Raw genomic sequence first — 16716 nt, 5'->3', positions numbered from 1 at the left:
GTGAAAGTGGGAAACTGAAGAAAAATACAGCCGTATTGGTTCACCTTCTCTCATGCTGCATCAGATACTCTTTTGATAGACAATTGGTTATCAAACAAGCATCGGAAATGTCTAAAGAAGGCATCTTGGACTCTTTTGTAGTGGAATTCACTATTTGCTAAAGTGATTTGGTCATAGTAATTCCAAATAGGAACTTGAAGACGATCTCGTTTAGTAGAAAGACCAGAGAAAGATCCCATGGCAGCAGTGATGTAAACTAGATAAGAATTCATGTAGAAAGGTATTGATGTTCCCACATTACATATCTGTTGGCAGAGTGCAATACTGATAAGTTCTCCCCAAAATATGTGGTCTTTATTCTTCATAATTTGAAGCATGAATTTATACATTCATCGCTCAAAATCAGTAGAATCTTTAAGGCCACAAATTCGACTAAGAAGGATGATGAGATCCTTATTCTCTTGTTTGAAATTTGATCGATGAACAGTCTTTGGCCATCTGGAGAAATTGCTTCTTTTATTGTCTAACCAGTAAAGGTTGACATACTTTTGATAATTACTCTTTTGCTCATTCCAACAGGTCAATGATGATCCTTTAGTCAAATCAGCACATCTATAAACGAAGTCAGGTTTCATAGTTGCCATAGGAAACATAGATACCAAGTAAATGTTGCTTCTCCTAATGCGCTTCATTTCATGACTAGCCGGAGCTTCAACTCTTTGTAGAAAATCAACCACGTCCACATGACCAATCTTCGTGTCCAACACGTTATCCAAAATAGATATGACTGAAGAAAGAGTTGCATGAGCCAATTCTTTATCATATTGATATTTCATTTTGCCTTTGGATTTGGATGACGAGGACATATGCTTGCGCTGCAACACAAAAATCCCAATACATAAATACATTATCAGAAGGGATCTCCATATAATCAAATTTTGAATCAGCAATGAAGATTCAAAAATGGAATGGAGACTTCACAAATCTGTCAAAATGACTTCAAAGAGAAAGTATATGCATATGTAATGGAATGGAAAGCGGAATGGAGTGAACGGAAAGCATAATGAAAGTGAGAAAATGGAAAATGAAATGAAATGAGAATGCGTGAAGGTGAAATGCATGGGAATGCATGCAGTGAAAATTGCTGATTTCAAAAGTGACTTATTGTTTTCAAGGCATTATTGCATGAAAAATGAGTACATGTAAATGCAACATGTAACGGGAGTTGGAGGGTGAAATGAGATGCAAATGTTGGTGAAGGATAGACTTCACATGTATGTTCGAATGAAGGTCAAGATGGAAAGCATGAAAATATGCGGAAACATGCATTTACTCATGGAAGCACAAATGCGTGTGAAGAGATGGAAATGGAAAATGGAAGTGAGATAATGAGTTTTATAGTCACTTTTGGTGAAAAGGAGAAGTAAAAGTACATGGGAAGTGAAAATGACATCTTTTTGATTTTTCAAAATGTGACTTTAATCAAGATCGAACCTTTTTGATGCAATTACACATAAGACATTTTGTGTAATCTTATTGTGTGAATGGAAGCGAAAAGTGAGATGGGTAAAAATGGAAGTGGAAAATGGGATTACATGCATATGTGGATGACAAATGGGATGAAAAACATGTAATCGCATTTTGTTGAGTGAGAGATGAAGTGTTGTGACATGGAAACGGAAAGTGGAATATGACAATTCTTTTGCATGTAATGAAGCAAAAACAAGTTCTTGGGAAAGAACTTGTAATTTCTCCAAGTGGAGAAAATCAGAAAGCAAGCACAAAACGGAAAACACAAAAAGAAACAACGTACCTTCGAAAAATAACTCAAACATGTCAAGATGCAATGCACTTCAAAACTCAAATTCAAAATTGGGACTTGGGAAAGAACTAAAAACATGAAAATGAATAAAAACTTCATATTTAAAGGAAAAATGCACTTTCCATGGTAGAGATTTTTACGAACGACAACCATCAAGTAATTTTATGCATAAAATCAGCAAGATAAGCATGAATTTAAAGCAAGCAAGAAAAAGTCTACTTACATGAAGATTAAGTGCCAAAAATGAAGGAAAAAGATGCTCCAATGTTTGAAAAATTCTCCAAAAATGGTAAGACTTTTTCCAGCTTTGCAAATTCAAATGGGAGAGGGCAGCAAATAAGGAGAAGTTGCTAGGAGATGTCAAAATGTGCCCTATTCATGTTTCATATTCCAACGTTTTTTAATGTTCATGCTTGCAAGACATTTTTGGCAAGAAATGTTTTTCTTCATGTTGCAAGATCAAAACATTTTGATCATTAAACACCAAAACGTGAACTACAATGCAATGTAATCCCCAAAATATGCCAAATCGATTTGGTTGGGAGGAAAAACATGCACTAAAAATGGATTTTTTTGTAAATTTCTTCAAAACGTGATCCATTATGAAGCTTTCAAAAATGTTTTTGAGGTAAATGAATCCATTTTAGAAGCAAGACAAATCATTGCCATCGAAAAGCATCTCCAATGGAACAAATCCCATGCAAATCCATTGAGAAAATCTCAAGTTATGACAAAAAATGGAGGTAATTGGAGTTTTCTTAAAAAATGTGCCCTAGGATTGAGCTCCCAAAAACAATTTTCAGCATGTTAAATCCATTCTTGATTCAAGGAAAGTCATTGCCAAGTAAAAACGCCTTCAATGGAGAAGATTTCATGCAAATCCACCAAGTAAATCTCTCACAATGAGCAAATGCATGTATTCTTTCAAAATTGGACTTTTTAGAGGGCACAACATATTTTAAAACATGGTTTTGATAAAAAATCAAAGTTTTGTGGGTGCATAGCATGTTTTAAAATATGCATCCAAGTAAAATCAGACCTTTTGGAGGAGAATGCATATTTTAAAATGCAACTCACCTTTTAGATGTTTAGACATAAAAACTTCATTTTTCATGTTATAGCATCAAAAAGTTCTAGTTATGATGAACTTTTGATGTAATGACATCAAAAAGGTCCACCGAAGTAAACTTTATATGCAATGACATGTAAAAAGTCAAATTTTGATGGATTTTACATATTATTGCATATAAAATGTCCACTTATGAAGACTTTAAGTTATTTAGCTCACTTAAAATTATAAAAATGTTACAAAATGGGTCATAAACAATATTTTTTATCATATTATGAAATATAATACATAAACATCATTTTAAAGTAACATTTCAATAAGTATTTGATTTTTAAAACAAAAAATTAAAATGAAACTATATAGTTATATTGTTACTTTAAGTGAAAAATAAAAAAGTAACTCAACTTAAAATTATAACATAAAGTGCACTATAGTCACTTTAAGTTATAAATTTAAAGTAAAAGTAACTTAAAAACATAACAAAAAGTGAATATAATGTTATATTTTTCAAAAAGTGAATGTCAAATTGAAAATATAACATCATATTTTTAATTCGTGCTGTTGCACCTAAAATGTCCACTCTTGAGGCACTAAAACGGGTATAACTTTAGACTAACAACTCTGATTGACCTCTAGGTTAGACCGATCAAAGGGAAAAACGAAAGGCATGACATGAGCAAAACCAAAGGACTAAAAGCAAGCAAACACAAACTCAAAAGCAAAGAATGGATGATGAAGGTTTCAAAAATCAAGTAAAGGCTTGACAGAAAGCAAAACGAATAAGACTTGATGAAGGCCTTCAGTAAAACAATTTGATATTTGAATTGAAATTGATCAATCGATCCACATTAAGCAATTAAATATCACATTCAAGTTTAGAGAAACTCAAAACTAGCTTGGAAAAGTTTCGTGCTGTTACCAACATTTTGTGGTGACAAAATGCAAGACAATAGAACTTATATGTGCAACATGTGTAAATGGATTAAAAATCTCAACTTATATTGATTTAATAAGTTTTAAATATGCAAAAGCATATTAAAAACCCATTATACACATTAAAATGTGTTTTACATTTAAAAAGTGCTCTTTAATGATGTTGGGACTTATAATTTATTGGAAGTGGGTTTTCATATAGTGATTTGCATGTCGATATATGCAATGAATAATAAAAACCTCACTTAAATGCATTTAAGATGTCTTATGTAATTAAACTTAATATTTAACTATAGTTTTCAATAAAGTAACATGAAATAATATACTTTAAATAGCCTATTTTCATAAAATATTAAAAACTATGATCAAATGAACTCAAAATGAGTTGAAATTTTAAAATGGATAAAAAAATCCAGTTTAGAGATTAAATATAATTTTTTATCATGCAATTACCAACAAAAACCCCACTTTTATGAGGTTTTTCAATTGAGATATGCAGTAGTCCTGAAAAACCCCACTTTTTCCCTTATAACTTGAGCTACACAACTTCGATTTTGACCTAAGTTAGCTCGAGACGAGCAAAATTCCAAGGGCTATTCTCCTAAGGAAAAAACAAGACTAAAGACTATTTGCAACACAAAGAAAAATGAAGAAAGGACACGAAGGTTTACGAAAATCGAGCATTTGTAGACAGAAGAAAAACTCTTACTAACAAACAATTTGGGATTCTACTCAACAAAAAACCTTAAAAAAAAATGCATAGATAGAGCAATACAGAGCACAACTCAGGGATAACAAATTGTATGGATACCGAATCTATAAGAAAAATTTGTAAACAACATTATGACAAGATGAGAGCATACAAAGATTGAAATGGGGACAATGTAGTCAACTAGAAAGGTATTGGTGGTTAGCTGACTAGATTTGTTAATTTTAACTTTATGGAATTGATTAATGCAAAAATGTCAAGTTATATCACTCAATTGTGGTGCACACCAAGTGGGTGAACAAAGATATATAATTAAACGAATGTAGTAAAGCTTGATTGTGGTAGTAAGATTAGATAGGATTAATTTATTAATGTTGCACAAAAGACCACGAATTAGGACTGCCCACAGTAGGGACAAAAAATGGCGTCTGAAGAAAAACAACAACGAGAGTTAAAAAGCAGCAACGAAAAAGAAATAGGGGGAGGGTGCCCCAATAGGAGACCTCAAAACTCCGCTAGAAAACCATAGCAACATATTAAAATCTTGAGACAAAAGGATATGTTTAAAAGTTAGCAGTGCACTTGGAACACCTTTGAAACTTCCTATAGGAAAGCCCAATCAGGCTCCAAAAAGTAAGCCCCCTAAACTATAGAGCCATAAAGAATAGTAGGTTTGATTAGAGAGTCCATGAGGTTCATCTTGGATGTAGTGACCTAGAAGTAATGCTAAAACCAATGTCTCTCAAAAGTGGCCACATGGTTATACCCCTTGTTGATTGACAACTTGAGAGCACGCCTCGAGCTGAATTTGGGACCAAATAACTTAAACAATAGGTATGTGTAAGACAAGATCACGCCCCTGACAAACAAATGTATGTGAGAAGTCTAATTAAGATAGTTGGAAACATCACCTTAAGTTCTCCTAAAATTAATAGTCAACAACTGTAAATCACAATAGGCCGCAAGACTATGAAGTTGTGTCTGTACACCCTTCGTAGAGGAAGCCAAAAAAACAACATCGTTAATAAAAAAGAAGAATACACATTAAAAATTTGTAGAGTAGGCAACCATCTTCAGCATGTGAGTGTTCCCAAAGAAAGCCCTTGAGCTTGTTAGTGTAGATAACGAATAAAGTAGGGGACACGGGGCAACCTTGCTTAATGTTAATGACGCTCTTGAAGAAATTAGAGAATTCTACAGGGGTCTTAAGATGACCTAGAACTCTCTCGTAAAGTGTCAAGATAGCTGAAAATAGAATCTTAGATATATCAATGTCACAAATTCTTTGAAAGAGGGCTGTCCTCATAATAGAGTCAAAAGCTCTGTGGAAATCCACAAGACAACAATAAACCTTCGAGGAACAATGCCGAGCCTCCTCAATAATATTTCGAAGAATTATAATATAGTTGTATTATGGTAAAATAATGAATGTGTCATTAAATAAAGATCATGCATGATCTATATATGCAAGATACAAGAGATTTTTTCTATAATGAAGAGGGAGAGGAAATAGAAACATTCTGGTAGAGTGAAAAATAAAGTTTCCATAACGAACAAAAGGAGTTTATGGAAGCATTACAAAGAGAGTGACCATTAAGAAAAGACCGAAGAGAGAATGAATAGAAACTATGTAATATTGTAATAAGTTTGTGGTTTGAAAATTAGCTTGAAACTTGCTTGCCCTCTAGAACAAATTCAAGATTGGTCCAACTCCCTAGAAGGGATACTATGAAGGGTTGTGTAGTATATTGTACACAAACTTATTATAATGATAATGTTTCAACTACTGGTGGTAAACTGACCTATTTATTACATTTTGTCAAAAGTAGAAATGTTGATACATTTTTGGCGGTGAAGTTGTAAACCACAAAAAATTACACAACATTATGCAATAAGACTCATTGTTGGGTCAATGTTTTGCAACCGACAATTTGAAGGATCAATTAGAAAAGAGTGGTTTCAATCATAACATGTGAGATAGAGTCTCTCTAAGGAAGGTTCCCACTTCTTATTGCTACTTGAATCATTAAAGTACTTCACCTTTTTATGTATACTAAGCTAAAACAAAGCATTACAATTATTCTATTCTCTTATTTTAGAACAAATGTTACCTTTGCAACACAATCCTTAGTTGATGGTGTAAGTTATTTATAAAGTATGAGTTGGAGCAATAATATTGATAAACAAAAGATTAGATGTAAAAATAACCTTCAATGTACCAACAACTTTTAGTTACCTAGGAATTCATGAAAACTCAAAGTCTTTCCATGACTCCGTATGAGATTTCGAGAAAAGAATGAAACACACGTGCTGCTCACAATCTCCAACACTCATGCTAGATGGTTAGAATCATATAGCTGGTTGTTTGCAAGCTTTTGGGAAGTTTGACAAATGCATTACAAACTTGGAACATGTACCTTTATGTCATTTTGTGGCATCACATCAGTGCTAGGTTTGTTTTGTGAAGATTTGGTGAATATTGGATGTTGCATCAAGGTGCCATCTTGCTATAACAAACCTATATCATCATCGGAACTGTATAACAAAGATCTTTGTATTAAAATTGATCCACTTACATTAAACTTGAGGTGTAGTTTTAAGGGTTTAATAGTGCTACCCTCGTTTAGATCATTGGTGAATTTGGTCTAGAGTGAGAAGAGCATTGGAAGAAATATATTTCATCCACTATTTATAAAAGCCCTTTCTAGAGTCAGTGTCAAAACTGCAAAAATCAACTCCAACAAATTTTCAAATGTTTCTTAAGTTAGTATTTCTTAGGAATGTTATTTCATGTTCAAGCACTAACATGCAAATGATTGTCTTTGAAAGCAATTTTAATGCTATGCCTACAATGCGTACACTTATAATTGATCAGACCTAAATGATAGTATTGTGCTTCAATTTGGAAGGTGGATTATTGTTTTTATCGCTATTGACAATAAATTCTGAATTATGTTCTTGGGTGTATTTCAATTTGGTATGCTTTTATTTAAATTGCAAATGCATATTTACAATGAACTCTGAACTATGCATGCATAGTGAGCATTGAGTTTGACTATTGAAGTGTTGTATGATAATGTTCTATGATGTTTAAATGTTGTGCTTTCATATGCATGTAAGTAAATATGCTGATTTCCCTATATATTTTAAAATATTCCTCTATTTATATAACTGTCCCCAAACTTGGCCAAAAAAATGTCATTCTAGAAACTTGTCCCCACGTCCTCTGCCTTCCCCATCCTAGAAACTTGGCTTAGCACCGTTGACATTGTTTCAAACCCCAGTATAAGTATTTGTGCATTAGTGTCTTAATGGCCATAGTTTTTTGTTTGGTTTGGTTCATGCATGTAAAGGACATGATCTCCAAGGTCAATCTTGCATATAAAGAGACAAATGTTGGATCTTAGTAGTTGCTTCGCGACAGTACTTTATAGTCACTACTTCCTCATTGACATACCTCTAATCAGCTCTTTACTGCCTTTTTCTCACCCTTCTCTCTATGATGGGGTGTGAAAAGGCCATGCAGTAACACCGGTCACTCTAGGTCTGTTAGACCCTGCAACAGTTTCTCCCGACAGAGACACTCCTCCAATAGCTCTCATAGACAGATCAGGGCTCATGTTCACCTGCAGTCATATCCTTCTATGGCTGATTTCTTTTTGCCAACGAAGGACTCCTAGTTCTTGCCTTGACACTTCTCTTCTCTTCTTGTTTCTTGTTTCTTGCTTGCTTTTCTCAGACACCGTTTGGTGCTCTTGCTTTTGTTTGCTATCTTGTTGTAAGGTCTCAGTCCCATAGATCCTTTTGTGGTCATTTGTTGGACATTAATATCATTATCTTATCTTATCTTCATGATATGTTGGATTTGTCATGAGTTTTACTATTTCTAAATGAATCTTTATGCTTCAACATGTTTTTAAAAAAAAATAGTACATGCAATGTGCCTAAAAAATATAAGAGTTGAAATAACTAAGCCTAATTTTTTCACATACTGATGTTTCCTGCTTACATATGCTATGGGTTGTCTAAGGCACTGCCCAAGTAACCCATGTATTGTTGTCATACATGTACAGTGTACTGCTTTCTGGGTTGTTTTCGTGTTTAAACCCTAGGTAATCTAAATGTTCATCCATTAGGAACAGGTAAGGGGTCCTCCAGTGTTGGACCAACAACAGGTGTTTAAATCCATTTTGTCCTTGGAAGTCATAAATATTCTTCCATGTGAACTGCATGATTATATCAACTTGCTAATATTGGTACAAGTTATGTATTTTTGCAATCATAGGCAGTTGTCATGGCTTGAAATTTTAGATAATTATATGCAAGTGAATTACAGAATTTTTTCTATCACATAACTTAGAGATACATGTTTTCATATGTAGCCCACTCCATATTTTTTTTTGACAGGCATGACATGCTATATAATTTTTGTATTTTCAGGAAACCAAACTGTGCACAGCATACAAGAAATGATTGCAGCATCAAACAGCAGAAATTTGGGATTGACACTAGATCTTCACGACAATCAACTAGGGGCTAGTGCTTTGCTACAGGTTTGAAATCATTGTCATATTTGAGTCTTTATCTGAACTATACTGACCACAGTCCTTACATTTAGATGTAGGAATTGGGATGGAAATTGTATGCCTAAATTCTTATTCCTGTTGTGACCCCTCCGTCAATCATCTGAAGACATGAAAGTTTATGTGCATGTAATCTGTATTGTTGGTTAAGCTCAGAATTTAACATCTCACATTGATTATTCTAGTCCTATGGCCTACCAAATGAGAGATTGAAAACCAGCAAAAGTAAACTATAGGAATACTATAAAATCATCAATGCAGCATTAATCATCAACCATCCTTTCAAGGCTGGAACAGTGCTCGAATAGTATCATGTTCACTTATTTAAAATATATTTATAGTATTATACAGTTTATGTCTCCATTTAAATGTATAAGTTTGTCAAATACTAACATAATATATGTAAAAGGATGTGGGAGCATAGCTCAACCCCGCTGTCTGAAAATAAATGAACGCGAGCGACCTCAGCTATGCATAGCCAAATATAACTATTCATAGAATTTTATAGCTATAATTCAAAAACAAGATATAAGTGTATATATAAAGAAGTGTAATCTGAGCTTAATGTATTGTCTTTGCTGCATAATTCCAGTTTATATCAACATACTAGATAGAAGAGGGAAAGTATTGTTGAAATGTTTTTATGGTTTCTCTCTACATCTCCAAAATGTATGGTCGTATCTTTAAATGATGGCAGAAGATGAGAGAAACCATTCTACAAGAGACTGAGAGAACCATGCGCAAGTTAAAGTACAGGGACAAACATTACAAATCAAATACTATGATGAATAGGAAAAAAATGTTTATGTAAATCATGCTTTTGCTAAAGTTTTAATCAGATGGTGGCTATGATATCCCTGCAACTTTACCCAACGATAAGTGGGTTTAATATTGCTTGTTAACTGATCCCTAGAACTGACTTTTCATTCCCAAATCAAAGAATACTGAACCAGCATTTCGAAAATTATGAAATTAAGTTCCCTATGAATTTAAATTGTACAGCTCTTGCATGTTATCAAGATTTTTTTGAATATCCTTGTTAGTATTTTACACAATGTATGCTTTGTTTTGTTAATTTTACTTGGATTGATAGGAAATAGGAATTACAAAATTTTATTTACTATTCTCCAGATGTATGTACAGAATCTGTATGTTATGTTGCTGCCATAACTTTCAATAGCACTTATTGATTTCTGTGTTTTTCAAGTTACTCTTCCAATTAATATGCATATAATATGAAGAGACGTCTCCCATAGAGACAAGTCTCTTGTTAATATCTTATCTCATATTAGTTATTGCTTTAACATATTTCACAAATGATATATACTCAATGTATTATCATGATTATAATATATGATAGTAATTCATATGTAGACTCTCTCTCTCTCTCTCTCTCTCTCTCTCTCTCTCTCTCTCTCTCTATATATATATATATATATATGTACGTATGTATGCATAATATATCTCATATATATAATATACATATAATATATTATATATATGCATAATATATCTCACATATATATATATCTTCTTAATAATTTATTCAATAATAATGCCGCATCATAATAATAGAGAAGGATAGATATCAAATGTTTAAGGCTGATAGGTCATTCAAACATTTGATTTCATCGATTGGAATCATCTGATCGAAGGTGCAATCATTAACATTCCTTAAATAGGGAGGATGATTTCTATCCAAATAAACAACACAATGTACTATTGTGACCTCATGGTAACATCAGGAGTATGGTATGGCCAATAATATCAATAATCAACCATATGATATTCACCATACTCATATCTTCTCTTGGTAGAAAGCTCCCACCCTTACATTCTCATTATTGACATTTTGTAGATTGTAGTATTGTACTCACTTTGATATTGCCATGATACATTGTTTCATGCTGCTGTACTCATTGTAATCATGATCATTTTGATTTGTATGATACATCATATTTATAATTTGAACAAATGAATTTTGACTCTTTCATCTTTGTCATTTGATAGTCAATGGTTGACTTACATGGTACTACGTATGATTTATATTTTTTATTTATCATTATCATTATGTTTAAAATGTTAATGTTTGTTACAATTTACTATGAGTATGTCACTAAGTCCAATGGTTGTTGGTTATGAAGTTTGAACTTATAGTTTGTGAATCACATTTCAATTTTCTATATTCTTTGTTGAACTATATTTGGTATGTTATACTGAAATATCATTTCATAATTACCATTTCAAGTCATATATGTATACTATGCAACCTCACCCCCCACCCCCCACCCCCCCCTGCCGCTGCATCCCCACTATCTTCTTGCTGCCCCCAAATTGAGGCCCTTTTTTTCCTGCACTGGAAACTTGTACTGATGTCCCCTCGCACCACCGCACCCCTATACTGGTGTAACACCGAATATTTCTAACATGTTTTCGATTTGAAATATATATTTGCTATATTGTACTACAATTTGTTGCAAGTTCCAACATTCATTCCTTAAGCTAGAGGGGACATTAATGTGGTATCAGAGTAATGATCTTGCCGTCCTATAGGGTGAAATAAATTAAACCATTCAAAAAATGAAATTATTGAATACAAATGATAATGTACCCTACAAACATGATTACAAAAATGATGAATATTGTTCATAAATACAAGTGATTACTGTCAGTCTAGGAGAGGTAGAGTAAATACTCTTGAGATAGGTAGATTCTGGGTACGAACGTATAGTTCGAATGCCTTTAGCGAGCCTACTTATAGATGAGTGTCTAACACCTTGCAACATTTAAATTTTTATCTTCTTAAGGAGATCATGTAAGAAGCAAAAAGGAGTTGAGGACTATTCATTTTTCTCTTAAAACTAATTTAGTTTGAAATACATAAGTCCAACTTGTATAGAGGACAATCATCATCAAAGAGTTCATTGATATAACATTGAAGTTCTATTTATCACGATCAATCATACATTCATCTTTCAATTATGGTACTATCAATCAAATTATGCTTGGAGTTGTTTGAGTCAATTCACCAACCTTGACATTATGAAATCTATCAAGCAAATTGTGATTTATTATTGTATGTCATTCAATCATCAAACACAATAAATCAATAACCAATTACGCTGAATCAATCACCTTATGTTCACCGATCTAATTAGCATATAAAAAATCAAAGTGACTTCACTTATAACATTCAATAGACTTAATCTTTTAACTCTTGGTTATATTGTTGAATTCAAACTAAACAAAGTTGTGTAACAAGAGATAAAGTTGTCGGTGTCAAACCAATCAAATAAGAATTGTGATTGCTTGGGGACAAGCAATTTCGGGAGGGTAGGACTGTGATAATGAAATCTAACATTAGACCATAATTGACATCCCTAATTATAATGAAAATAACTAATTGATTTGGATATATAAAATTGAATAATAAATTATTAAAGCTAAATGTCAAAGGAAAAATACATTTATATTAATTAAGGATAATATAAATAAATAAATAAAAATCAATATCATATGATTGATATAAATAACTTTAAATATATAAAAATTATCTCAATCAATTAATATAATCTAAGACGCATAAATCCATGGGTCACAACCCTTACTTGGTCATACCATCAATACAGAGACCCATACATAATCTAAGTTGCCGGTTCGCGGTTCGGTTCCGGGTTTGGGTTCGAGAACCGGTTCGCTGGTTCGACAAAATTTTGAAAAGGGGTTTGGGTTCGTTTGGGTTCGTTAGTACAAAAACATGTAAATTTTTTTTTTTTTTTTTAAAATATATATATATATATATATATATATATATATATATATATATATATATATATATACATATATACACGAAGCATGAGTTAGAATTAGAATGTAGCATAGTAGCATAAACACATTTGAACAACAAAAAACTTTAAAATAGCATAAACAATATAGTAGCAAACCACAACGATCATTGGAACCCCTAGCGACTAGATCTCTTCCCTTTCATTTAAAAAATTCATAACTGTATCTGATTAGTTTATGCAGATCAACAGTAAGTTTTAATAAAAATTTCTTCTTTTCATAAATTTATTTACCAAACTCTTATTATGATTAACATAATCGATTGAACGTGGTTAAAAACTAATTAGATCTAGCTTGCAGAAGGTAAATCCCTTTGACCAGCTGAATATTCTTCAATCTCTTTGGGCACAATCTCCCAAGCACTGATCAACAACAGTAAACTGGAAAAAGACCATTCATGGAGGCCTTTGGATAACACAGTCTGACGTCCCAGATTCAATATTCTTTAATACAATTTTTAATATACCTAGAGGAGAAATAATCAGCCAAATAGTGATAGACAATGTGGTAAGTAGTTGCCCCACCTGACCATATTCATGTGACCGTAACTTTCTTCTGCAGGGCAACATTTCCCAATAAAACGTTGTTTATTGTTTAGTGTTTGAAAAATTCATATTGCTACTCAAATAGGCCCTGAAATTCCTCGAAATTGGTCATGGTGGTCGCCACATGTTGAGCATCTTCTCTTGTGGGTGTCTCAAATTTAGTAGCATTTTGATTCAAATAGAAAGTGTTTTACAGCTAGGGATTACTCAACACTAAAAAACTGTGGCATTGTAATGCCTACCAACCCAGACCCAAGATGTATCAACATAAATTAAATTAAAACATGCTGTAATGTGGAAAATTTATATGTGGTTCTCCTAGGTTCGAACCCTGGTCCGAAATTTTATATGTGGTTCTCTTGGGTTCGAACCTTGGTTCGAACCAGATTGAACCGGGCCTCCAAAAACGAACCCAGGTCGAACCTAGGTCGAACCGGACCAGAACCACGAACCGGTACGTGGTCCGGAGGGGGGGGGGGGAGGTACCCGTGCAACTTAGTACATAATCATAAGTTGGGGGAGGTATTTGGCAAAACAAGAGGACATTTTTTTAGGAAAGGATCACAAAAATAGAGAAAAGTGAATAGAGAATATAGAAGAAAACATATAATTTTTGGGATTCCCTATCATCGAGTAGAAATAAAAATTATAGTATAATCTTCCAATCACAAGTAGACCAATTCGTTGTTGAATATACTAGAAGTAAATCAAATACAATATATAAGGAGCAAATAAGTCAGGCAACCTCACACGAGCAATTGCATAATTTGGATAAGCCACAGTAAGCATTCAAAACAGTAGCATTAAACGTAGTAAAATAAAGTGATGGGGAAAACAAAATACTCAACATGTAGTAGCGAATAAAATAAATGTTAGAAAGAAAGACGTATATGTTAAGAATGTTAGCTTCTTAGTGAATTGAAACATCTAAATGATATATTGATTATTCATATTCATATGCGTGTGTGTCTATATATATATATATTCATATTTCAGAATACTGATTGCTCATGACTTGTCATTCACATATAAGGTATTCAAATCATGATGTTGTTTGTATTATTTTCGTCATACCTTTGTTATCTCACACCGATTGAGTATCGGGTGTATTTACCTTGACTCACACCGATTAAGTATCGGGTGTCCTTGCATTAGTTAATACATCGATTAAGGAATCGTGTGTTATGTCTTATATTTCTCTTTGATTAGTATCGGATATCTTATGTTTAGTTTTGATAAGGTGCAATTATATATCTGTTGAGGCATGATCACATAGGATCATGCCCCTATGTGATTATGTTTCAACATATATATATACTTACCCATTTCAATCTGCGGATGATATCAATTAAAGTGGCATATCAATCTCAGATTTAAATCAGAATACAACTACTTATGTATTGAAGATATATTGGATTCACATGAACCATTAATTTAGGAAATATTCTCATAGACATTAGTAGTGATTATATTCAGATTCACATAAAAGGAAGAAGTCAAGCATTCTAATTAGAAACCCAAGTTTCTCCAAATTGGTAGAGAGACTTTCCAAATTTAATCGTAAAAACAAAAGTGACAATATGTCAAATAATGTTGGAGTAGAGGACAGGCTTGAAGGACCAGCAAATTTCTTCTCTTGGAAAATTTGGATTATTACAATTCTTGAAGAATTGGAACTAGAATCCTTCATTGAATCATATGTTTCTATACCTGAAGATGAGGCAAAAAAGGCCACTTGGAAAAGATAAAATAACAAAGCCAGGAAAATCATTGTTGATTTAGTCAAAGATCATATTCTTCCATACACCTCAAATCTCTATTGTTCAGTAAACTGGGTAGTTAGACGGTTATGGGTACAGACATGGTTGTGTCGCTTCATTGGCATTGTGTTGAATGTTATAAATGCGGCTTACACTTATGTTATTGAAATCATAGATGGAAAACTCGCAGATTACTCGGCGAGTTTTAAACACTCGCCGAGTATTTAAGTTGGGCGAGTAAATCCCAGAAAAACTCGCCGATTACTCGGCGATTTTTTTTTAAAAACTCGGCTGCATTGTTTGATGCTAAGAGCTATCTACTATTTTGCTTCCTGCCATGAGCATTCCGCATGAGAATGCAATTTTGTACGCACTGTGCATTTATATATATCTAAACTCTGCTTGTTTCTTTTGTATTCTCTTTAATTAACTTATTAGATGCATCTTCTCATTAAATTTTGCAAAATAAATGTATTTTTAATTAAATTTCAGCGGTTTTTTAAAGTTCCCGAGTTTTCCTGAGTTTTTTTTTTAAATCGCCGAGTTTTTCCCGATTAAACTTTTGGGGGGCTTGGCGAGTTTTTGCCTTTGGCGAGTTTTCCAACTATGATTGAAATCATATTAGTATTGAACATTATTGTTATGTACGGAAGCATTTGATGAATGAATAATATTTTTTTTTGTTAAGTTATATGCTTCTTTCTTGTTCACCTATGGGTTGAACATATGGTGCCGTTGCTAGTTCGAATCTAGAGTGGTAGCGAATGGAATACAGAGGATCAATGGGAATACCTGTACTAGACAATTAGAAAACTAATGAGGAGGATGAGACAAAACTCATGGAAGGTGAACATGAAGCGACCCAAAACTTTCACATCCTGAACCACATAAACCTCAAAACCTTCGTATGGAGAGAAGCCACGAAGAATGAGGTTATACAGGACACTGTGTGGGATGCCATGCACGCAAGCCCAACAACGAATAGATTCTTAGACCAACTTCCCCATTTAATTGCTCAAGCACACCTGTTGCAAAAGAGACACAGGGAAGAAGTGGAATAAGAGGAACATTGTCAAAAAACCCTCAAGAATTTCTATGAGGAAAGAGATGCACGACGTTGCAAAACTGAACCATGAGCTTTTGAGCCATGGTACCAAGAGCACTCAAGAGTCGGTAACTGTCGCAAGAGTCGACCACATGATGTATACAGATTAAATAAATAAGAATGTTTTGTTTTGGTTCTTAATATAATGGTTATGTCAAATACCCAATCTCTTAAATAAAAATAGGAACTTGAGGGAGGATATTGATGAATTACAATCTGTGCGTGGACATTTAATCTAAGCCAAACGAAGGTGGCAACTAAGACAACTTGCCGAAGAACGAATTGTGGGGTAGTCAGAAGAATCACCGAATGTGGTAGAAGGCACCCACGTGGGTGGCGTAAGA

The 16716-nt window shown here is 33.3% G+C and overlaps 1 protein-coding gene across 8 annotated transcripts in view; it reads left to right on the top strand.

Annotated features, from left to right (window-relative positions):
- TSK (tetratricopeptide repeat (TPR)-containing protein) overlaps nucleotides 1–16716 on the top strand; it is a 133906-nt gene that overhangs the window by 76658 nt on the left and 40532 nt on the right. For all 8 annotated transcript variants that reach the window (XM_089822968.1, XM_089822964.1, XM_089822969.1 and 5 more), the window contains exon 12: nucleotides 8974–9086. In XM_089822968.1, the coding sequence (XP_089679094.1) occupies nucleotides 8974–9086 (113 nt within the window). The remainder of the gene's footprint in view (nucleotides 1–8973; nucleotides 9087–16716) is intronic.

Source organism: Cupressus sempervirens, chromosome 3 (genome assembly GCF_028749045.1).
Source record: "Cupressus sempervirens isolate cs-2001-9-10 chromosome 3, ASM2874904v1, whole genome shotgun sequence".
NCBI lineage: Eukaryota > Viridiplantae > Streptophyta > Pinopsida > Cupressales > Cupressaceae > Cupressus > Cupressus sempervirens.
The sequence above is the reverse complement of the archived record's forward strand: the minus strand, read 5'-3'. Positions and strand labels throughout refer to the sequence as shown.